The 23,391-nt window shown below is 35.5% G+C and overlaps 3 protein-coding genes across 3 annotated transcripts; 1 reads left to right on the top strand and 2 right to left on the bottom strand.

Moving 5' to 3' along the window:
• Positions 1-4,721: 4,721 nt before the first annotated feature.
• On the top strand, positions 4,722-7,257 carry LOC141698529 (uncharacterized). Its single transcript, XM_074503235.1, has 2 exons — positions 4,722-5,171; positions 6,376-7,257. Exon 2 carries the CDS (start codon positions 6,387-6,389, stop codon positions 7,161-7,163), a length of 777 nt encoding a protein of 258 aa, XP_074359336.1. The 5' UTR covers positions 4,722-5,171; positions 6,376-6,386; the 3' UTR covers positions 7,164-7,257.
• A 199-nt stretch (positions 7,258-7,456) lies between these two features.
• Positions 7,457-8,667, bottom strand: LOC141695761 (GDSL esterase/lipase At1g58430-like). The gene is made up of 2 exons (XM_074499981.1): positions 7,794-8,667; positions 7,457-7,704 (listed from the first exon to the last, which is right to left on the bottom strand). The coding sequence occupies exons 1-2, from the start codon at positions 8,665-8,667 to the stop codon at positions 7,457-7,459; spliced, it is 1,122 nt and encodes a 373-aa protein (XP_074356082.1).
• A 291-nt stretch (positions 8,668-8,958) lies between these two features.
• Positions 8,959-12,085, bottom strand: LOC141695760 (cation/H(+) antiporter 15-like). Its single transcript, XM_074499980.1, has 3 exons — positions 11,723-12,085; positions 10,453-11,454; positions 8,959-10,320 (listed from the first exon to the last, which is right to left on the bottom strand). The coding sequence occupies exons 1-3, from the start codon at positions 12,083-12,085 to the stop codon at positions 9,148-9,150; spliced, it is 2,538 nt and encodes an 845-aa protein (XP_074356081.1). The 3' UTR covers positions 8,959-9,147.
• Between the last annotated feature and the right edge of the window lie 11,306 nt (positions 12,086-23,391).

Here is a 23,391-nt window from a genome sequence, read left to right as displayed (position 1 = left end):
AAAATTAATTTCAAGAAAGTACTATTCACCATCTTCTTGAATGATTTATAGGAAATGCTAGGAAAGGATTTTGAAGCTAAGATTCCTAGGAAGTATGTAACTTAACTAGGAGAAGCTAGGATAATTACCTTGTAAATTAGCAAGTGGAGGAACTTGGACTTCCCATTTCTTAAGAAAGAAGCCGAGAGCTTCATGAAGAAAAGAGAGAAAATGAAGTTTTTTGCTTGCTTGGTGTTTTGTTAGCTTGGTTAGTTTAGAATTTACCATGGTAAATAATGTTTGGCTACAAATCAACCAACAAAACAATCTCACTTGTCATGCTTATGTCACCTTTCTTATGTCATCCATTTGCCACATGTCTTTGTCTTGTGGTTTGATGATGTCACAATCCTTGGCTTCTTGTACAAGCTTGTCTCTTGGTCGCTTATTTGTTTTACGGTTCACTTAACTTTCGTTCGCGTTTATCATTTGAGGGATCATACCCGGGATCTTATTACTTGGGTTCCCTTATCCTTTCTCAATTCATTATATTCCTTTTATGATCCTCTCTTATAATCCTTGAATTTAAATCCTTTTTATCCTGTTACCTTATACTCAATTCTTTCGGTATCTGGTGGATTTTCGGGAAAAATCAAAGAATTCGAATTTGGATTCTGACGATCTTTACATACACTTATATACCACATAGGGTACTAATAATATCTCAGAAGATCAATAAAAGAACCCCTACATAGTGTGGTATGAAAAGTTTTCTTATTCAGCATAATCAGCAAAATCACTATTCATAAGGGTTTCAAAAATTCCAAAAATTGTGGTAGGAAGAGAACTGGAAAGGTACTCTTGTGACTAAATGACCAGTAAAGCCTGAATCAACAGGTGGGGGTCCTCTGATAGGTGGCCTCATGCCTGGGGGTGGAATAGCCTGCAGTGGTACGGGCTGCAACACAGGTGGAGGTAATATAGCCAATACTGGTGGAACAACAGGACATGGATCCGAATACGGCACTCCAACTGAAGGCTCTGAGTGATCAGCTGATACGGAAATAAAAGAGTCGGCCATCACTGTTATCTGAAATCATATCGTAATATAAGAATCTCGAACCATAACGCGAATTATACTAATACCTTTCATACCGAAGCACTCAACCTCTCGACATTCTATCTTTCTATTTCTTACTTCTAATCCTAACTCTCTACCCATTCCCGTCAACCTAGGCTTGTGTCAGTGACTTATAACCTGTGGCTCTGATACCAAACCTGTGACGCCCTCCAAACCCGGGTCAGAAGTTTGAGGTCCACACACACACCTTATTTATAACCTGCTTATAACAATAATAAAGATAATAATAATATGCAGTGACCCTACTTACCAACCACCACGGACTGCAACAGGTTAAAGTATGCACACAAGCCAAACACACTATTATATTACAAATGTTTAAATCCCAACTATTCCAAACTCAAAACTGAGTATTAAATATTATTACAAACTTTTACAGACTTAAATTATCCCAAAAGAAGCCTACTAGCTCAGCTCAATCAACCTGAACCCCTAGCTCTCGCGCTGGACTGGGGATCCTTGGTACCAACCGGTTCCTTCTTAACTGGAAAAGAACATAAACAATATCGCACAAATGAGCTAACTAGCTCAGCAAGTCACAATGACAAAACTGAGAATAATGATCACCAGGTGAACATGGTTATGATATCAAATGAACAATGGATTATGATTTAGAATTGGATATTATATTTTCATATTAAAAACCAAGGTTAGGCTGCTGATCAGTCACACACTAACCCCGAGCAAAGCACACATCACTGCTCTAACTACTGGATCCAAGGCACACATTTGCCTAAAATAACCATTATATGGTCTGACCACGAATCTGGTCCACAATTTTATAAAAAACAATCCAATTCTACCATAATAACAGAATAAGCAGTAATAAATAATAAACAGGATCATTAGCAACATTGGACGTTCAATAATGAAAATGGTTTCAATCTGTATAAAGATCAATATGGCATTTCCAAAGCTTGGCTGTTAGGTAATGAAAGAATTGGATAACAAAGGAATCAACATTTCAGGGTTCCAAGGATTTGGTCTTTTAAAGCATAAGATACAATGGTTTGAATGTATAAGCAATCTGGTTCAGTGTTTAATATTTAGTTTGTATGTATTTATGGAGTAGTATCGTATATCTGAGGTTCGTATTTGGGTATACAACAATCAATGGTCTAGAAAGAATCAGGTTATGGCTCAAGATCAATAACTGGAATCAAGGTTTAGGGTTCAGTGCTTCAAATCACTTACAATATAAAACAGGAATATCAATCACGATAATGTCTCGAGAAAGTTCAGAACACTTGCCTGGTATTAGCTTACTACACTGCACTCGTTTCCAATCTCAACCGTCTTACTCCTCAACTACCTGTTTCCCTTTCCTACGCCTTGCCTCTTCTGCTCACATATCATAAGCATCTATCAATATTTAACTCATAGGATTCTATTCAACACATACTTCTATCTACCCTTCGTTTCACCCAAATCCGATTAACGGATTGAAAGTTATGCAATAAACCAGTAAACATCGAATATACAGACCGACAGTCAACCAACAAGTCACATATAACACATAACACGTCACATAATCAATGATATATCATTTATAAATAAGTCTCGGGTCATAAACAAGCTTTCAGGTATTTAAAATGATTTTTAAAACATTTTTCGGAATTAAAACGGGTCGTTGGATTAATTTGGAGTAATAAACAGGGTTCGGTTGGCCAATTCTGGCTCCGAAACAATTTTATAATAATTATCGAGCCTTGGAAGTAATTTAGAATAATATTTTAAAGCTCGAAACTATTTTTCGGAATTTTTAAATCATTTTTAAATAATTAAATCTAATTAAATAATTAATTAAAATTAATTAATAATTAATTAAAATTAATTAATAATAATAATTAAATCAATTAATCAATTAATTTTCGAATTAATTGACCAATTAATCAATTGAAAATTAACTGAAATTAATTAACTAATTAATTCAGATTTATTTTTGAATTAAAAATAATTTTCGGAATTAAAATAATAATTTTTAGAATTTTCAGAAATTAAAATCGAATTTTTATAATAAAAATAAATAGGAAATATGATTTTTGAATATTTTTAAAACAGGAATCCTATTTTTGCAAATTCGGGAAAGTTCAGGGACTGAACTTCACCATCTTCCAAAGTACAGGGACTAAACTGCAATTTTGCAGTTTAGTCGCCGGAAAACGACGGGCTCGCCGGAGAACTCGCCTCCGGCACACCTCCATCTTCTCCAGATACACTCTACACAACATCAGGAATCTATATCTGCAATCAAAATTCATCCATAACCCCGGACTTGGCCGGAAATTAGCCAAGAATATCGTCGGTTTCCGGCGAACATCGGAAAATTTAAAAACACAACTCCCTTCGATTCAGACATCCTCTATTAACGAGCTATATACCAATCGATTGCAAATTTCATAAGGAACACAACCCACTATAAATCAACAGCTAATAACCCCTAAATCAAAAACCCCCAAATTTCAATTGAAAATATTCATACGGGTTATAAACCCTAATTTTAAAATTCGAAAATCAAACTCAAATTTGAACATGTTATTGAACTCCAAATCAGACGTATAATATATCAAAATCATCAGGAAAACAAGCTCTACAACATGCAATCATCAAATCATACAAACAATCATCCGAACAAAAAATCATATTTTTAATAAAATTAATTCGAAAATAAATAAAAATATAGAAAAATACCCTTGATTTCTGCAGTAAAACGAAGCTCAGAATCTGGTAGAACACTTCAAATCCTTCGTTTTGGTTACTCAAGCTTTGAAAACAGAGATCGGTAACGCCTTCGTTTTGCTGTTTGATTCTTAGAACATTTTATGAAATTAGGGTTTTTCTCTGAATATTATAAAATTAACTATCTGCAAATGATTTTGGTACGAAATAAAATACGGGAAAAGACTATTTATAATTACGGAAAATTAGTATCCTGTTGGATCATTCCGGATATAAAACGGTACGTTTATTTATAAAAACTGATCCAAACGGTATCGGTTTTCGGGATAATTATCCAAATCAGTACAATTTGTACTGCGGTCTTGGTCTCGGCGCCTGGTTACACGTACTACGATGTGATAATTGTGATAGTTTAATAAAAAGCTCCCGTTTATCGAAAATACGGGTTTTATTGATTTACCGAAACGAATATTATATCGAAAATGTTGCGACGGGACCCGCGCAGAACAAACCGTACGCCGAATCGAAAAAGTCGAAACATGGAATATGCTCGGAATATTACAATTAGGTTAGGAAGGAGTTCTCGGAAGAGTTTCGGGTTTCAAAAACGTAACAACGGGTGACGTCGGTTGGTTCCCGTTTTTATAAAATAGATTTTAAATACCCGGAAAAAGATTTTATAAATTTCATATGATCCTTATAAATCCATAAATCAACATAATAATAATTAGGAAGATATGACAATTATCTATATTTTATTTTAAACATATAAAAATTAAAATACTCAATTAATATTATTTTTAAATATCCAAACACACATAATACTTAACAATTAATTCGCAGAATAGATACTAAACACAAATAATAATTATTTAATAGCAAAATAATTAAACGATATATCCCGGATATTACAACATTCATTCCAATTGCAGCATTTTTACCCTTGTTCACCTTCAAATCCTAAACTTGGCTGCCAATAACTTCAGGAACTCTCCTATACCATCCGAAACTTCCCACCTTTCAAGTTTATTCACTCTTAACCTCTCCTCCTCTGTTTTTTCTGGTCAAATCCCGCCCGAGCTATCAAGATTGTCTAAATTGACCTTTCTTGATATCTCCAAAAATAATTTATCTGGTAAATTCCCAGTTGGCCTTTTCCATTTACCAGACTTGCTAGTTCTTTGTACGAGTGACAACACAAATCTCACCGGTAATTTGCCAGAGTTCAACCAAACAAGCTTCTTTAGGGAATTAAAGCTTGATTCGACAAGTTTCTCAGGTAACATACCGGTCTCAATAGGAAACCTGAAGTCACTGACTATATTGCAACTCGAAGGATGCCATTTCTCAGGATCTATCCCCGCCTCAATTGGTAACTTAACTCAACTCGCTTATTTATCACTTTCCAATAACATGTTCAATTCGGGTAAACTTTCTTGGCTTAACAAGCTAACTAAACTTACTCTGTTGGACCTTGAGAGTACCGGCCTATATGGCGATCTACCACCATCTCTTGCAAATCTAACCCAACTTAATTCTCTTAACCTTGGATCTAATTACTTTCATGGTGAAATTCCATTGTGGCTGATGAACATGACCCACTTATGTGAATTAGTATTGCACAAAAACGAACTAACAGGACCAATTCCAAGGTCATTCTGTCAATTGAAGAACCTTGAAACTTTTTCTCTTCATAAAAACACACTTACTGGTACAGTATATGCCGACATTTTTTTGAGCCTTAAAAAGCTTACTGTTCTTGCTCTATCTCACAACAAAATAACGTTATTAACCCATCGTCACCTTAACTTCACTCTTCCACAGTTCGAGATATTACTACTGAGTTCATGTAATATAAGAGAGATCCCATACTTTCTACAATTCCAGAACAATTTAGAGGTACTATTTCTGACGGAAAATAATATTCATGGCAAAATACCACATTGGATATGGAATACAAGTGATCATTTGGAGGCAATTGACCTTTCGGTTAACTTCCTAACAGCCATGGAAGATTATCCGATTTCTCTTTCAAGTTTGAGTTTAAGAATCGTAAACATAAGCAATAATCTGTTGCAAGGGAATCTCCCAGTTCCTCCAAAGAACACAATTATGTATGTTGTGTCTAACAACAGGCTGACGGGAGACATTCCACCCATACTCTGTAGTGCTATGTCTCTCAAAATACTAGACTTGTCGAAAAACAACTTGAGTGGACCAGTTCCTCCATGTCTTCCAAATTCTCTGGAAGCCCTTATTCTTCAAGACAACAACTTTTCTGGAACAATTCCCCAAACATACAGAAAAGATTGCAACTTGAAGCTAATGGACTTGAGTCGAAATCAGTTCAAGGGGAAAGTACCAAAATCATTATTAAATTGTAAAATGCTACAGATTTTGGATCTATCAGATAATCAAATAAAACAAACTTTCCCCCATCTACTTGGGGACTCTTCCGCGATTGCAAGTTCTAATTATGCATTCCAACAAGTTTCATGCTGTGATGGGCAGTCCTATATTTCCTTCAGAGTTCCCAATGTTGCGGATAATTGATATCTCCCGCAACTCTTTAACAGGTGATTTACCTATGGCTCATATCCGAGTTTGGAATGCAATGAAAGCTTTTGATCCAGACTTGAAACCATATATAACCACAGATTTAAAGTTTCAAACCCCGCATGCATATTGGAGTGATTCATATCGTAGCTCGATTACTCTTATGAACAAGGGTATAGAGAGAGAGTACAATAAGATTTCAAACATTTTAACTGCTGTCGACCTCTCATGCAACAAATTCACGGGGGAGATTCCAGAATCTTTTGGAAGCTTAGGGGTGCTTCAGTTGCTCAATCTTTTCAACAATGTGCTTACTGGTCAAATTCCTTCATCCCTAGGGAACCTCAGACAACTTGAATCATTGGATCTTTCACAGAACAAGCTCTCAGGAGTGATACCTCAACAATTAGCAGCACAACTTACTTTCCTTGCATTCTTCAATGTCTCTTGCAACCTCCTAAGTGGTCGTATACCACAGGGTCCACAATTTAGGACATTCGACAGCAGTTCTTTCATCTCGAACTCTAGACTCTGTGGATTCCCCTTACCTAATAATTGTATGACTGTTGGGTCACCAACAGATGATGTCCATGACAATGATGAAGATGAGGATGATTCTAATGATAATAACTTGCCAAGTGGATTCGACCCCATATTAGCAGGAGTTGTAAGTGGGCTTGTAGTTGGAATTGTTATGGGAAATATTTTAATGGATAAACACACCTGGGCAATTGATGGCATTGTCCAGAACTTTGGAGGGACGCAGAAGAACAGGAGGAGACAGAAGAGGCAGAACATTCGGAATTAGGACACTGTATTTGATGTTGCAGGTTTGCTATGATTGGTCACATGTCTGTGGTATTGTTGTTCTACATATGTACATCAGAAATCATATTTTCTTTTGTTTGGATATAAGCTAATTTCATAACAGTCGTAGTTAAATAATACTAGTGCACATTCGTCACTGTTCCGCTTATAATATGAATGGACGGAGGGAGGGAGCTATATATTTAGAATCTGTAATTTAACTGACAGAGTTAAAATAAGATATATAAGCAATGTTATAGTTAAAGTTGATGATCAATGACTGTATTAATAAAATTACTGCAGACTATATTTTCTTTCATGCATGTAGTGGTCTTCATAGGTCAAGTTCTTGAAATATTGCTGAAGTAGTCTTCCATACGAGTACTTGAATATGAACTGATATGCTTCTTGCCCGGGGTGAACACTATCAAAGAACAAGTATTTTGAAGAGTTTGAACACATTGAAGATGTTGCAATACAGAACGGTCCTGTTTCCAGAAATATTCCTGTCCCACAACACCCCCTTCTTGTTTCCGCAAAACCTGTTCACAAATAAGATTGAAATACAAATTCGACATTAATTTCTGTACAGGGAAAAGAAGAGAAAGACAAAAATAGAAGCTATCACTACCATATTCCTGCGGATTGTTAATCATCTTCATTACTGGGTCGTAGATATCAGAATAAAGAATTTTACTCCCTTTGAGATCATTTTGTATAATCTGCAATAATTTTTTGAGCTTGTCATTATATGATTGAGAATCCCAATTTTGATCCTGTATACATTCTTTGATAACCAGCCTCTCTAGAGCCCTTTGAAATGGCAAGCAGCCTATAGGAGGAAGCCCTGATACAACCATGATCCGCAGTCCAAGACTGTACAGTTCCTTCACAAAGTTTTTGAGCCTTGTCTGCACAAAGTTCTGGTAACTGCTGATATTGAACTGAAGCTTTCTTGTTGGCACAGTATAATAGTTAAAAAGAAAATCATTAGTCCCCGCACTAATTACAACCAATGCTCTACTCATTATCATCCGAGCCTCTTTTTCCCCTACAATGCTCACAAGTTTCTCAAAATATTGCCTCACGTACCCAGTTTGTTGCGACAAGGGGATCACGTCAAATATTGAACCTGTAAAATCATCGTATCCAGCTCCAGCTGAGGCGAAGTTTACACCAGAGATCAATTCAAAATTTGATAAATTTGGTTGCAGGAATGGTGGAATTGTCTCCTTGATTCCTAGTTCTGAGACTAGAAAATCAGGAACTAGTTTTCCATCCGAAAACCTGCCTGTGGGAACTTGTCCTGGAAAATTTTGACCATATGGATTGTGGTTTGCCTTTGCAAAGGTAGGTAGGTAATTGTTGTTTCCTGTGTCGACAGATGAATCTCCGAAAACTAAGACAGTAGTAATATTAGGAAAATCTTCATTACCATGACAGGTGATGGTATTGATTTGGAAAGCAGGAAGTGCAGCCAAGAAGAAGAGAAGGGGGGTTTGCATTGCTGGCTGCAATCTTATGTAGCTTATTGTTGGATTGATATGTAAGAATTTTAGAAGTAATTTCTTTGCAAGAGCATTTGTTTAGAAAACCACAGTTATCTTTTGATGACTAATATATGCAAAGCTATGAAGTTCAACTAAATTAAAGAACTAGCAATTCTAAACTACTACTCTTGGCTACTATCACTCTCTGTAGTTCAGACAAAACATCATATAGAAATTAATGTTGCAATAGATGTCAGAATTCAAGTATAGTACATGCTATGTTAAAGATTGTGCTCTATTCAATATGCTAGCTTTTCCTAATGAAAGTTCCAACCAAATCATACCTGGAGATGAATATATATTCACACTTCATGTATTGAGAGTTCCACTAATCTATTATATTTTTTGTTTAAAAATGTAGTGACCAAAAGCTCAATTTGTGTAGATTATGTCAAAATCTTTTGTACAGGGCTACAATAAGTTAACAGAATTAGGCTACAAATCACATTTTCTTAAGTGTGTCGACTCCTCGGGGTCCTGCAATCCCCATAGTTTCGTTTGCTGTTGCAGTACCAAAACAGAAGCCGCACAGTTATGTTCAGGAGAAGCAAGTATTTCTCCCACTGCCCCCAACTCTCCCCTATCCCTCCATTCCTTTAGCTGATGCATTATGTCTGACTCCCCATGACGCCTACCAACCAAGACAAGATCATTAGCATCACCTACTGATCTTGTCAAAGCAACCACATCCTTACCACTTGACACCTCCTCCTCTTGGTACGAAACTTGTTTGCAGCTCGTAGTTTTAGCGCTATGCTTGAAGTCACTCAAGATTTTAGCATCAAGCATCTTACTTCGTTCTTTACCTCCCACAACATTTTCAGAATCTGAAGTAATGAATCGAATTAGGTTGACCTGGATACTGGGGTTTTCTGACATGCGTTGTCCGTATGCTAGTGCTTCTCTATCATCTGCACCTCCAAAGAAGATCACAGCTACTTTCTGTAACAACTGCTCTGACAAAATGTATCTTGGGTTCTTTTGTTTTACACGATCGATTAGGACCCCGACAGAGCAAGGAGCCTTATCCAGAACCTTTTTGTTCAAGTTCTCCAAAGCAGAAGAGGTTTCTACTGTTTCCCCGTATATATACTGCTTGTGGAAAGGGACGATAATAAGAATTGATCTCTTTTCAAGGGCGAGGGAGCAGACATCATTGTGCATTGTCGCATAAGGCGAAATTCCTTTAAAAGTATTATTTAAAAAAACACGGCCAACGTTTAATTGTTCAAACTTTTTGAATGCAGAGAATATTTGTTCTGATTGTGTACGTTTTGACGAAGACTTTTCGTGTTGCCTGTGTGCGACAAGTAGAGAACTGGAACGACCAACGAGCTTAACAAGGTGGAGAACAACAATAGTAATTGGGCTCTCTTTTGTTGCATTAGATGCTTGGAGGAGGCTTATTACTGCTTGAACAGTTTCCGGAGAGTGTAGGCAAGTAAGTATACGAAGTTCTTCATTTCGTCTGAGGTGCAAGATAGTCCTCCTCCTGTAAGCAAGGTACCTTCTTGAAGGATCATACAGGACCTTTATGATAGGAGAGATTACGCCTGTTATTACAACCACTGAGATTACCATAACGGTATATGGTTCTTCTGTCAATTGCTGCATGTTGTAAATAATATCCATAGATTAATTTTACTCAAAGAAAACAATAATGATTCATTTTCTACAGTTTTAGTCCCACTTTTAAAACATTATGAACATCAGAAACATCTATATCATTTGCTGACTTACATTCATATGTTTCATTTGAATCATGAAACCAAGTTCAGCTATGCCTTTAGTGTTCATGATGAGGGCAAGAGAAAGGGCGTCTCGAACTGGTATCCTGAGAAAAAGAGGGGGCAATACAGTCCCCAAAACCTTTCCAACAATCGAAACACATGCAAGCAACTGAATAACACCTACATGTTCCATGTGCTTTATGGCTGAAAAATTGGTTTCTAATCCGGAAACAGCAAAAAACAGTGGCATGAATACATGGACAAAGCTATCAAGTTTTTCCTCTAGTGCAGCTCCCAGTGGTGGCCCATCCGGGATAACTAATCCCAAAGCCAAAGATCCACCAAAAGCAGTGATTCCAATAAGTTCGCCAATAAACCCACAAATCATTAGAGTAACAAGAACAGCACAAATATAAATCTCCTTCACAGGCCTCCCTTCTGGGGTACGTCTAACCGCCCACAAGGCTGCAGGACGAATTCCATACAATATGGCAACTAGAAACAAGACAGTTGAGAAAAAAGATCCTATGGTTATCCTGAATGATTTCCTGTCAGCAAGCCTAGCAGTATAATTTATCATCATGATACCCCAATTGCAGACATCACAGATAATGGAAGACGAAGATGCTAGACGTCCAATCTCTGAGTTAAGAATCTTTAGGTCATCCAGAAAGCAAGCAACAACAGGAAATGCTGTCATACACTGCACCGCAACAATAAATGGTAGGGCTTCAAAGGTTTCCTGGTCTAGATACACATGCTTCTGGAGAAGGAATGCTACGAAATTAGAAAGCCCATAGGGAACAAAGATCGCGAGAATTCCTATGATTAAAGGTTGTTTCCCTGTTCTAAAAACCATTGTTGGATCAACTTTGACTCCAATTAAGAAGATAAAGAGCATGAAAGCAAACGCTGCAGCAGTCTCTAGTACCACCCTAGTTTCATTTGGAAACACATTAGTTAAGAATGTTGTACTCTGCCCAAGTACTGAAGGACCTAGAAAGACACCAGCCTGTTCAAGATGATCACCCACAAATTAAGCAATACTCTAGCGTAATTTCCATAAATTTATATTCTGGCCGATATGTTCTCAACGATCACGCAAACAACATTTTTCCGGTTCCCATATTAATCGAATACTCACAATTTTTTTTTTTTTATATTTTTTTAAATTAAGTGGCATAATTATTACATTGCTTGAATGCATGCATGGATTATAAAACAAAATCAAATGAAGAATAATACAAGCAAAGATGCAAATAACGGAAGAAAATGCTTACAAGAATCTGAGAAATGATAGCAGGTTGGCCAAGAGGTTTGAGAAAAAAGTGAAAACACTTGGTGACAACATTGATAAGAGAGAGCTGCAACAAAAGTGAAGGAACATAGAACAAAAGAGGGTTGTCTCCAAACCAGATACCCTTAGAATTTGCATGATCCATATATGAACAAACGTGGGACATCTCAGGAGCCACACCGTCACTGCGGGCAGGTGAAGATCGAGATAGGTTAGCAGCATTTTGAAGATGATGAGAGACATGAATGGAGGAGCAATGTTGCCCTTTGGTAGACATGGGAATTCGGGAGATGAAGATAGAGAAAGGTGAAAAGCTTTCCCTTTTTCCCCTAGACAAACCATACATTTTAGTTATTTTATTTTATATGGTTAGTTATTTACATATGAATTATGATTAAATTTTTTGCCATGCCTATATTTGATTTGTTTAAAACTACATGATGCTGTGTTAAATTTATTTATTAATATTCACTTGTCATTTTACATAACTAACGTCTAACACGAACTTTTCTATTGCAGCCTTTTGGGGCAACAGCAACCTATTTTGATCCAACTCAATGTCAATGAGAATGACTCAATTCACATTCACATAGGGCCTCTGTTTCTTTAACCGAGCAGGATATCGATAAAAACAGGAACTTACATCCTAAAAAACATATATGCAGAATTGCGTAAAATCATGTCTAAACCAACTGAAGGTGACGAGGTGAACACGGAAGCATTCACCTAGGAGAGAGAGCTAAAAAAGTGATCTTATTTCTAGATGAACCAACAGTTTTAGGGACGACTTGAGAAATACAGGCTCTGTGGGTTTAGGAAGCAGCACCGAGTCGTTTTCCAGCATAAAAACTACTGATGAGTCATGACATAGTAGGTCTATTATATGCAAGGTCTTCTTGGACGCACAATGAGCAATATGAATGAACCTCGACACATCATTTTCCATATATGTTTGCTCTAGTAACGGGTTAGGCAAAATTTGGTACAAGAAATATCCGGGTCAAATTCGGGTTAACAGAACTCAATTTTTGGGTGGACGCCAAGAAAATGGGTTTTCACGGACAGTCAATGACGGACGACCAAGGACGAACGGCCAAGGAAGGACGGCTAAGGAAATGGGTTTTCCATGAAAAAGTCAGGGCGAACCCAAAACTTGGACAAGTTAGGGCGAGCCCCAACCTTGGACGAGTTAGGGAGATCCCTAAATGTTTGATTGACAGATTCCTTGTACGGATTCCTCGGATATGATTACTTTGATAGATGCTTTCGGCAGATTCGTACTTTGGATTTCCTTGGACGGGGTTAGGGAGCACACTATATGTAGAATGATAGAAGAAGAGATCAAAGGCTGATGACACAAGGTGGCGCCAAAGCAGGTGAACACTGCCACTATTCAAAGAGAATGGACTCCACCCTTGAGCTATGAGAATCGGCCAAGTAATTTTACTCATTTGGCCGCTTCCGTTGAACACATCTTCGAAGTAAACAAGAACAAAGGTCTTTTCAAGAAACCATATGCTCTATCGTCGTGGCAGAGGAAAATAAGAACAAGTATAGCGAGTACCATGAATCGTCCGGACATAACTCATGAATGTCGCCAGCTGAAGGATGAAATCAAGACTCTGATCAGAGAAGGGTACCTTGGCGAATGGGTGGTTAAAGAAGTTAAAAGGCATAGGAATGGTTCTGACGAAGTAAAAGAAGAAGGTGACCGTATTCCGCGGGGGTCCCACAATAAAGTTCTAGAACATAGTAAGTTTGTCAGAGATGGAAGCTTCCGAGCAATATTTGGAGGAGACCCCGGTGTGGAGAGCAGCAATCGAGAACTTGGTAGATATGTTAAAAAGCAAGGTACAGACCTCTTACCAACACCCACAGTCTGAAAACAAGGCCACCAAAGATATTCAAATGAGAATCCATGGACATCACTTTCAGATAAGAAGATACAAAAATAGGTATACCACCCACATAATGATGCCTTGGTCATATCAATTCAGATCGGAACGGAGAATGTCTATAGAGTCTTCGTGGACAACGGAAGCTCGACCAACAACCTTTATTAAAGTGCTTATAAAAAGATGAGATTCCTCTGGAAGGTGATATAGTTTAGAAGGAAATCAATGGGGAAAGGCTTGAAGGAAAAGTTGAGACGCTGCGAAGATTAGATGAAGCCCCTGATGAAGTAGAAGCCCCTCCTCAAGAGGGCGCGCCTTCATAGAAAAAAAGCCTTAGCGGAAGACCTTCACGAAGTTGATCTCGATTTGGATCCACACATCCCTTTGTTTGTAGAGAAAATGAGTTGGACTGAAGACACACAATTTATCTCGGCGGATGACAACGATTCAAGTAAATATTGAAAGATTATTGGACGCTGAAACTAGGTATACACACATGGAAAAGCCAGAGTTGCATCGGTTACTCTAGAAGGGAACCATCTGATGCATACCATACACTTCAAGTTTCGTGCCATGAACGGAGTATGAATCTCTAATCAATGGTCTAAAGATAGATTGGAAGTTGGAATTATGAATTTGGTAGGATGGCATGATTAAGAGTTGGTTGCCAACCAAGTAAATGGGGGGTTCCAAGCTCGAAAACCTTGAACAGAACTTTACATGAGGTGGTTGTAGCGCCTACTACGGAGGTTTGGCAAAGTTAGATTAGAGTGTGTGCCGAGGGAAAAGAACAACAATGTAGATGCCTTGGCAAAATGGGCACTCAGATAAAAAGTGTGTTGCTCGGAGGAATTTCATTGGAAATTCAAGAAGTTCTGAGTATCCCTGAAGTTGATATATTGCAAGTCAAAGAGGTCCAAGAAGAAACTTTGATGACTCCATACAAGATTATATCCGCGTATGGACTGTGCTGGAAGACAAGGGCAAAGCTCGGCGTCTCCGCTACCAAGCAGCGAAATATATGGAGTATGATGGAGTTCTTTGCCAAAGAGAATTTAATCAATCCCTAATTGAATGCATCGATGATGAAGAAAGTGACTATATCCATAGTAAAGTACATGAGGGAATTTGTGGCAACCACTGGGGTGAAGGGTTTCGTGCACAGAAAACGCAACGAAAACTATGTAAAATTAAATTAAAACCATTATAAAATTGAAACCCTACGCAAGATCCATGCAAAAATAGATATTTATTTTATAGTAAGAATCTTTACCTTAAAGAAGCTTTAAGAGTTCATTAATGAAGGATTAATGGAGTTCCAAATCTTGTTGAATCACCACGTATTCCGCTCTCGCGATCTACGCTCTACCATACGAACGCTTTTCTTGAAGGATTGATGTGTACTAGCACCCGAAAACTCCATCTTTTCTTCTTTCTCCTTGAATATATAGGGTTTTGTAAACCACGTATCCTTATATATAAATCAGCCCTCAAAGAGTTTAGAGAGAAGAATGAGTTTTTTTAATTATAATTAATACTAATCCAAAATTCCAATTTATTATTTAATTAAGTCACACTTAACTAATTAATAACTTATTTCAGAATTAGTTTAAGTAATTTCTCTATTTTATTTAATTAATTAATTAAGTCATACTTAATTAATATCATAAATAAAACAAATTACTTATTTAATTTAAATTCATAATTTAAATTATTTCTCCTTCAAGCGTCCTTTGTGTGTGACCCTGTAAGTTATTATTACGTTGGCTATAATTTTAATATCTCATATTAAAATTATAAACAATGAGCGGCATCTAGTAAGACATCATTGCTACCCAAATAATAATAATTAAATCGGTGCTTCGATTAAACCTTTCGTGATAATGTACAATGTAATATATTCCCTTTAACCAAATATTATAGATTAAACTAGAGGCATGTAATGTGTCATCTTCATCATAGTTTAATCCAAGTTTTCTTGATGAATGAGTAGACTATCATATCAAATCAACATTTGAGCGTGACCACGCATTTCATAGTCTAACTCACACAAGAGGCCAATAATATCACTTCTAAAATAGGAGGGTTAAATCCCATCTAGATCATTCATATTTCTCATACGATTCATAATATACCCAATATCCACTTTTATCATTACCCGGTCAAGGATAACTTTTAATGGAATCAAAGTATCTTAATTCTCGTATAGAAATATAATGACTTCAGGTATAAGGACCATTACATCATTGTCACTATGAGAATAACCTATGACACTATGAACATGTTGTTAATGTTCGTGCCCTAGAGACAACACTATGATGTTTTAGTTTAAGACATTAGGATTATTAATGTTTATGTTCTATCGATTATTCTATTTATAATTTATTAATTCTTAATTTACTGCGATATAAATGTTAGATTAATAAATGTCCTTGGAATATGATATGCAATTCTATATCTCTAAGTACGTGACTTAGAAATGAGATTATGAGAATAGTATCAATATTCCTAAAGGTCCCTAGTCGAGTATTATTATTAAGGGACAATAATAATACATTAAGACTTGTGTGTTTGTTGACTGATGATCACATCTCATTGATCATAGGTATAGTGATACTAAAGTCAAAAACACAGGCAGATGTATATGTACATGGTGTTGGACAGACCCAATGTGAGATTCTACATGTCTGTTGTGTCATAAGTTATTCTCACAGTGATAATGATGTAATGGTCCTTAGACCTGAAGTCATTATATTTCTATACGAGAATTAATATACATTGATTCCATTAAAAGTTATCCTTGACCGGGTAATGATAAAAGTGGACATTGGGTATATTATGAACCGTATGAGAAATATGAATGATCTAGATGGGATTTAACCCTCATATTTTAGGAGTGATATTATTGGCCTCTTGTGTGAGCTAGACTATGAAATGCGTGGCCACGCTCAAATGTTGATTTGATATGATAGTCTACTCATTGATCAATGAAACTTGGATTAAACTATGATGAGGATGACACATTACATGCCTCTAGTTTAACTTATAATATTTGGTTAAAGGGATTATATTACATTGTACATTATTCACAAAAGGTTTAATCGATCACCGATTTAATTATTATTACTTGGGTAGCAATGATGTATTACTAGATGCCGCTCATTGTTTACGATTTTAAATTAGATTTAAAATTCGTTGCCAACGTAATAATAACCTATAGGGTCACACACTAAGAATGCTTGAAGGATTATTTAATTTAAATTGGATTTAAATTATATTAAAGTAATTCGAATTATTTATAATATTAATTAAGTATGACTTAATTAATTAGATAAATATTGATATTCGAATTTACTAATATTAATTATGAAATTTATTTGTTAAATAATTAAGTGAGACTTAATTATAATATAAATAGAAATTTCGAATTAATAATAACTCCTAGTTAGTTAGAGTTATAATTTGTTTTTATACTCTCTATATAATATCTCTTGTGTGGCTGATTTTGTAAGCAAATTTTTTACTAAAACCCTAGCCACCAAGGGAGAAGATGGAGAGAGCGAGAAGAAACGAGTTTGTGCTAGTACACATCCAATCCTTGAGTTCAAGCATTCGTGTGGATACCGATAGAGCGTAGATCGCAAGAGCGGGATGCGTGGTGATTGAACAAGCTTTGGATCTCCATTAGTCAACCAATTGGTAAAGCTTCTTAAGGTAAACAATCTGATCTACGAATTAAATACATGTTTTTCGCATGGATCCTGAGGTGGGTTTCGAAAATTATGTTTTTTTACGTTTTTAATTACTGTTTCCGTTGCGTTTATGTGCTCGAAACCCTTCAATGGCATCAGAGCTACTTGCGAAAAGTGTTTAATTCGTTTATGTGTTTACTGGTTATATGATGATAACATGTATACAATATTTCATGACTGTTATGTATGCAATTTTGTATGTTTTACATGTTATTATGTTTATATAGTGCGTATGTTATATATGTTTTGAATATATGACATTCATGAGAGTAGTATAATCATATAATGATTATATAATATGTATATATACTGATATATACACGTTTTGTGTTTGTTCTTATTATAAGAATCGTATTTGATACGATTCTGAATCAGATGCAGCGAATTTGCTGAAATCTGGGTCTGTTGTCCGATTTTGGCGAACGAATATGCTATTTCATATGGAATCGAGCGTCTGAACAAAACTGATAGCTACAGCTATAATCGACTGATCTGTAAGGCGTTTGACGTCGTTTAGACCCTGTAATCTGCGATTTAATGTTATCAGATTTAATTTCGAATTTTCTGATTTTTGATATATTTGGTTTTTATGATTAGATCATGATGGGTATGATATGTTAAGATCATATTATGTGTTTTAACATGTTCTTATGTGTTAATTGAGCATGGTGGATGGTTATGGCTTATGACCTTAGGATAATGGTTTTGGTTTTTTACATACGGCTTGCATGTCGTTTGATCTTGTAATTATTAAATCTCGAATGTAACTCGAGTTCTTATTGTAAGTACATTAGATTAGTTTTTATTTTTCATTCGTGTAATATACATGAAGATTTGAAGATCAAGGAAGGGTAAACTCACATGGAGGCCATCCAAGGAAGCAATACAAGAAAGAAGACATGTAATAGTTAGTCTGTATTTATTTTTCACCTTAGATTGACCTAGATCTTTGTCATTAGCTTGATGAATATCACATAGGATAAAGCCATAACCAACCACGTTTATTTATTGCACTTTACATATATATGAGCATATGATGAATGTATGTGTAGAGTAGTTTATAAAGATGCATGCTTAATTAGATTAAGGATGTATGTATTAGATATGACACCCATGCCATGCTTTCTAAACAAGATAAAATCTGTAACGACTCAAGATTTTAAAATGAACAAACAATTATGAGATTCTCGTGTTTATGAAACACGGAATATAATATAAATTTTCTTTATTTCTGACATGGGGCGATTTTGTCAAAAGCGAGTTCATTGAACTTGTAAGGTTGTGGGTTTTAAGCGAGACCGTTGTGACTCCCTCACTACCTGGAAATCAAACCATTGAAGAATATTAATTTGAAGTATTTTATTCAAGGAAAAAGTGGGAATCTCTTTATGATGGGATCATGATCGTTTTAAAATTAGCAAAACCCTAAAGTTAATATTAAGTTGATCAGATGCCTTCCAATGAGTCCAATGCGTTAACCCCTAGATCGACCAGGAGTGGGTTCGCCAAAGCGAAGTACTCCTATCTATCGTGGGAGATGTGTTGAAGTATATTGATACTTTTTGACTATTGGGTTTGACTTAACCAAGTTACCACAATAGGATTGTGAACTTATAGGCATAGAGTTTGGCGAGATTTATTAGATAAATATGAATAAATGTTGTTCCACCAAGCTATCCAAGAGTTATATTATTGATATAATTGACAAATATTGTCTACCCAAATAATCATGTTTTAGGAGAAAAGCCAAAGCTGACCTAATGCATAGTGAAATATGGATCTTGGCTCACTAGAAAAGATATAGAAGATGTTCTTTCCGAATTAATAGTTAGGGCTATTGATTTGATAAAAATAGTGGGAGATATATATTCTGTATATATATATATGAATAATCACTTGAACATAATTTAATGATCATCTGTAGACTAAGTCATTTTATGCACTTTAATATTGTAGATATCAAATGACAAATAACACAAATAACTTCTCTATGTAATAGTCCCTGAGAAGGACAAGCTGACATGAAATAATTTCCTCAATTGACACGGGAACTTGAGGATTGTCCTCAGGTTCAAGGATGTCACTCAGACCCCCTCCCTTATTTCTTCTAGCTGAGAATGAAACATGTGCTGAACAAAATGCTTACCAGAAGCAAATTGATTATGCAACTGATGTTTCATGTCTCATGCTTGTAATTATGAGTGCTGAGCTTTAGAAGCAACAAGAGCATAATGATGCTTATGATATGATTGAGCACCTTCAAAGGATGTTTGAAGGATAGGCTCGTCAGAAAGATTTGACAATAATAAGGCACCATACTTTGCATTAATGGGAGAATGATATCCGGTTGGACCACATGTTCTAAAGATGATAGGTGTATGTACCTTGATATTTTGGGTTTCAAGAATAGTCTAGAGACTCAGCTTGATTTGATCAAATAATCTTTGAACAACTCATATTCTTAATTTTTTAGGAACAAAAGGAATGAGATAGACAGAACACTCACTGAGTTGTTAAGCATGTTTAGAACTGCTAAAAATAACACGGTAAAGGCATGAATTACGTCCATATTGATGATGTACATATGGAATTCAAATGGGAAATGAAAGTGGACAGGCAAGGTAAAGATTTGATCTCATTCAGTGCCAAACCAAAGTCCAATCCAAAAGGGCTTTTGAAGCCTGATAGTGGTGTTGCTAAAGGAGATGATTGTCATTCTTTGGAAATAACCGGATGATTGGAAGTTAAATTATCGAGCTTGTTTGGAAGATCTAAAGAAGAAGACTAGCAATGGTCAAGCTTCAGGTATAGGGTTAGAATTGGAGCAAAAGTTGTTGCTCTAGTTGAATGAACTCTATACCTAATATTGCCCATAAGGCTAGATTGAGAACTTGATACATTGTTATTACGTGCCTGCCTTTAACGGATACATTAAGTCAATTTCTTGTCAGGATAAGAAAGGTTTTCATTTTAATTAAATAAACAATAGTTGTTTATTCTATTTCAATGATAAGACTTATAATGTTGCACAATTAGTTAACAATTTATATGTTCTAAGTTGACTCAAATCAAACATTACCTCTAGCATTGTCGTTAAGCCAAATTAATGAGAAACGCATTTCTGAGTTACATATAGATGAATACTTGGATAAGTTTGATTTTGAATCATACGGAAGATGCGAACTTTGTCTCATTGGCAAAATGACTAAAGCTTCTTTTACCTGATCAGGTGAAAGGGCCACCGAACGATTATGACTTATACATAATGATGTATGTGGTCGAATACGTATGATGGCAAGGGGGCTTATACTACTGAAAATATTTGTCCTAAATCCAATCATGTATGATGAGTTTGGAAGAACTTTCTTGTATTCCTATTTGATTTCATTGAAATTAATAAAAGACTTGTTTTGGTTTTATTATGGGCTTTATCTATTTAAAATATATTAAAAAAGATGCTCCTTAGTTTAGAGTAAAGCTTCTAGAATTGTAATGAGATTATAATAGTGAGATCTAGAAGATGATAACTCTAGACTTAAACAGTTCCTGATCATAGGATAACTAATCGGATGTTAGTGGATCCGCAAAGATTGGTACATCCTATGCTTACTCCCTCCAGGAGGATGTCTGTTCTCATAGGCATTTGTGTGGTGACACTATAGCTAGTATGTAGGTGCTTATTAGGGAATAAGTTCACTGAACATGACTCGATAAGTTGAACAACTAATGGAGATTACTCACGTGTCAATAGTTATTCACTGAGTGATAGTTGTACAAGTGTCCTTAGACTTGAGATTGTTAAAGTTATCTTGTATATAATGAACTGTGCTTTGGTTTAATCCTTAGTCTCAAGGACATCCATTAGGTCTATTCTGGGCATAGGGATTTGTATATAGAGATAGTTAACGTCAATAGAGGATCTACCCCTTCCAGTATAGGAAGAGAATATCCTATGTTATTCTTAGTATGCGAGTTCTGGAATCTTTGGCCAGAGTGTATGAAATTAGAAAGAAGTTTCTAATTTGCATTAATATGAACTTTGCATTATGAATAAGAAATCATATGATTAAATTTGATAGGCCTGACACGAGATCCATGCCTTGTATTTAATCGGGATATTGTAAGGGTAGAAGGAATTCATTGTATGGTAACAAGTCACTGACAGGTTCTTGGTATTCTAAGCAGTGAATTCATATTATCCGGATAGTCGCGATATGTTGAGAAATATCACTCACGATGTAGAATAAATATAATTAATCAGTTAATTATATTTAGTGAATTTTAGTATTCATGTAAATAATTAATAAAAGTTTATTATTATTTATTTCTACTACCGGCATAATATTGAACCTACAGGGTCACACCACAAAAGAATATTTTCTTTGATGAAATAATGAGAGAGAGAATTATTTTCTAAATAGTTTAGAAAAAGAAATAACGATTAAAATAGTTTTAATTATTATTAAAGCATTTTATAAAAATAAAATATGGGGCTAATATATATATATATTGATATATTATGAAAAACCCTAGGAGAGCCCTATAAATAGAATGAGATGGCTCATTCTAAACACACACTTGGTTTTGTGAAAACCCTAGCCTCCATCTTCTTTCTCTCTCTCTCTCCCCCAAAAACTCCATTTTTATAAAAGCTTGGTTTTATAAAAAGCTTTATCGAAGAGGATCATTCTTGGTGGATACCGGTAGAGTGCTCCACAGGCTGAGGAGCAACTGCTAGCAACCATATTATAAAGCTTCGACTTTCAAGGTATGGTTACGATTCCTCCGTTTTTCTGATTTATACGTTTTTCTATATGTGCGATACATGGTTTATACGGAATAATTGTTATATCACGCTTCCGCTCATCCGTAAATTCCTTCATTGGCATCAGATCTAGGTTCTGCATATAGAGATTCATATAAAAATTTTCAGATTTTTTAATGCATGTATGGATTTGTTATGATTTTTGCAAGTTTATTTAGATTTAATTATGAATTAATTCGAAATAATTTTTGCATAAGATCTTGATTACTGATCTGAGTTCTACAAGTATTGTAGATCATCTAGGTATTTTTTCATAATTTTGTGATGTGTAGATTATTTGTTATGATTTTTTTTTAAAATTATTTTAATTAAAATTCATGAAATAGTTATGCATGTGAATAATTATGATTAAAATTTGCACAAGGAATCATGGCTGATTTGATAATTTTCTGCTACTTCCTGATTTAAAAAATTATATTATTTTGATTTTTATTAATTTATTAATTAAATGTTAATTAATTTAATAATAATAAAATTAAAATAATAACATATTAATAAAGGTTATTAAGTGAGGGAGTAAAGGAAGGGGGTTACTCCTCTTTTTGTAACAGCAGTCGGCAAGAGAAACGTCAAGGAGAAAATAAAGAAAAAAAAAACTGAACAACAGCAATGGTCGGCTGTGCAGGCGCGTGTAGCGCACGCGCGTGTAGCGCACGCGCGGGGGGGGGGGGGGGCGTGTCGCGTATTCCGGGAATGCGTTACACCTTGTTGCGCATTCACGGAATGCGTTACACACATTATTGGCCTAATCGTGTTGTAACGCATTACCGAAAAGCGTTACAGCCCTTGTAACGCGTTCCTGTAATGCGTTACAGCCCGATTGTCCACATTAAATTTGATTTTTTGGGAGTTTCGTAACTCCGTTTTGGGCGTGCAATATATCGTTGGATTCGTATTTCCGAGACGGATCTAATGGAGTGGTCAAATATATTTGTTATATAAAAGTTTTGAACTGTTTATATTCCCGAAAGTGTTTTAAAGCATATTTTAATTGTTTTAATTGCTTTTAAATGCTATAATAAATCCATACATCATTATATCAATGTGTGACATGATATTACTTGCATGCTTACTTGTTTATTTATTTTTATATATATGATATATGCCTATGTTTACTATGCAATGATAGATTTAGGTGAACTTAAATCAAAATAAGGCGTGCTCTAGAAAATCTAGAATA

Source organism: Apium graveolens, chromosome 11, assembly GCF_009905375.1.
Source record: "Apium graveolens cultivar Ventura chromosome 11, ASM990537v1, whole genome shotgun sequence".
NCBI lineage: Eukaryota > Viridiplantae > Streptophyta > Magnoliopsida > Apiales > Apiaceae > Apium > Apium graveolens.
The sequence above is the reverse complement of the archived record's forward strand: the minus strand, read 5'-3'. Positions and strand labels throughout refer to the sequence as shown.

Coding starts and splice junctions, on each gene's coding strand:
- LOC141698529 (XM_074503235.1), top strand. CDS start 6,387: ATGGCTCATATCCGAGTTTGGAATGCAATGAAAGCTTTTGATCCAGAC.
- LOC141695761 (XM_074499981.1), bottom strand. CDS start 8,667: ATGCAAACCCCCCTTCTCTTCTTCTTGGCTGCACTTCCTGCTTTCCAA. Junction 7,705..7,793: donor TAACAATCCGCAGGAATATG/GTAGTGATAGCT, acceptor ATTTGTGAACAG/GTTTTGCGGAAACAAGAAGG.
- LOC141695760 (XM_074499980.1), bottom strand. CDS start 12,085: ATGTATGGTTTGTCTAGGGGAAAAAGGGAAAGCTTTTCACCTTTCTCT. Junction 11,455..11,722: donor CTATCATTTCTCAGATTCTT/GTAAGCATTTTC, acceptor CATCTTGAACAG/GCTGGTGTCTTTCTAGGTCC. Junction 10,321..10,452: donor TTCAAATGAAACATATGAAT/GTAAGTCAGCAA, acceptor TACAACATGCAG/CAATTGACAGAAGAACCATA.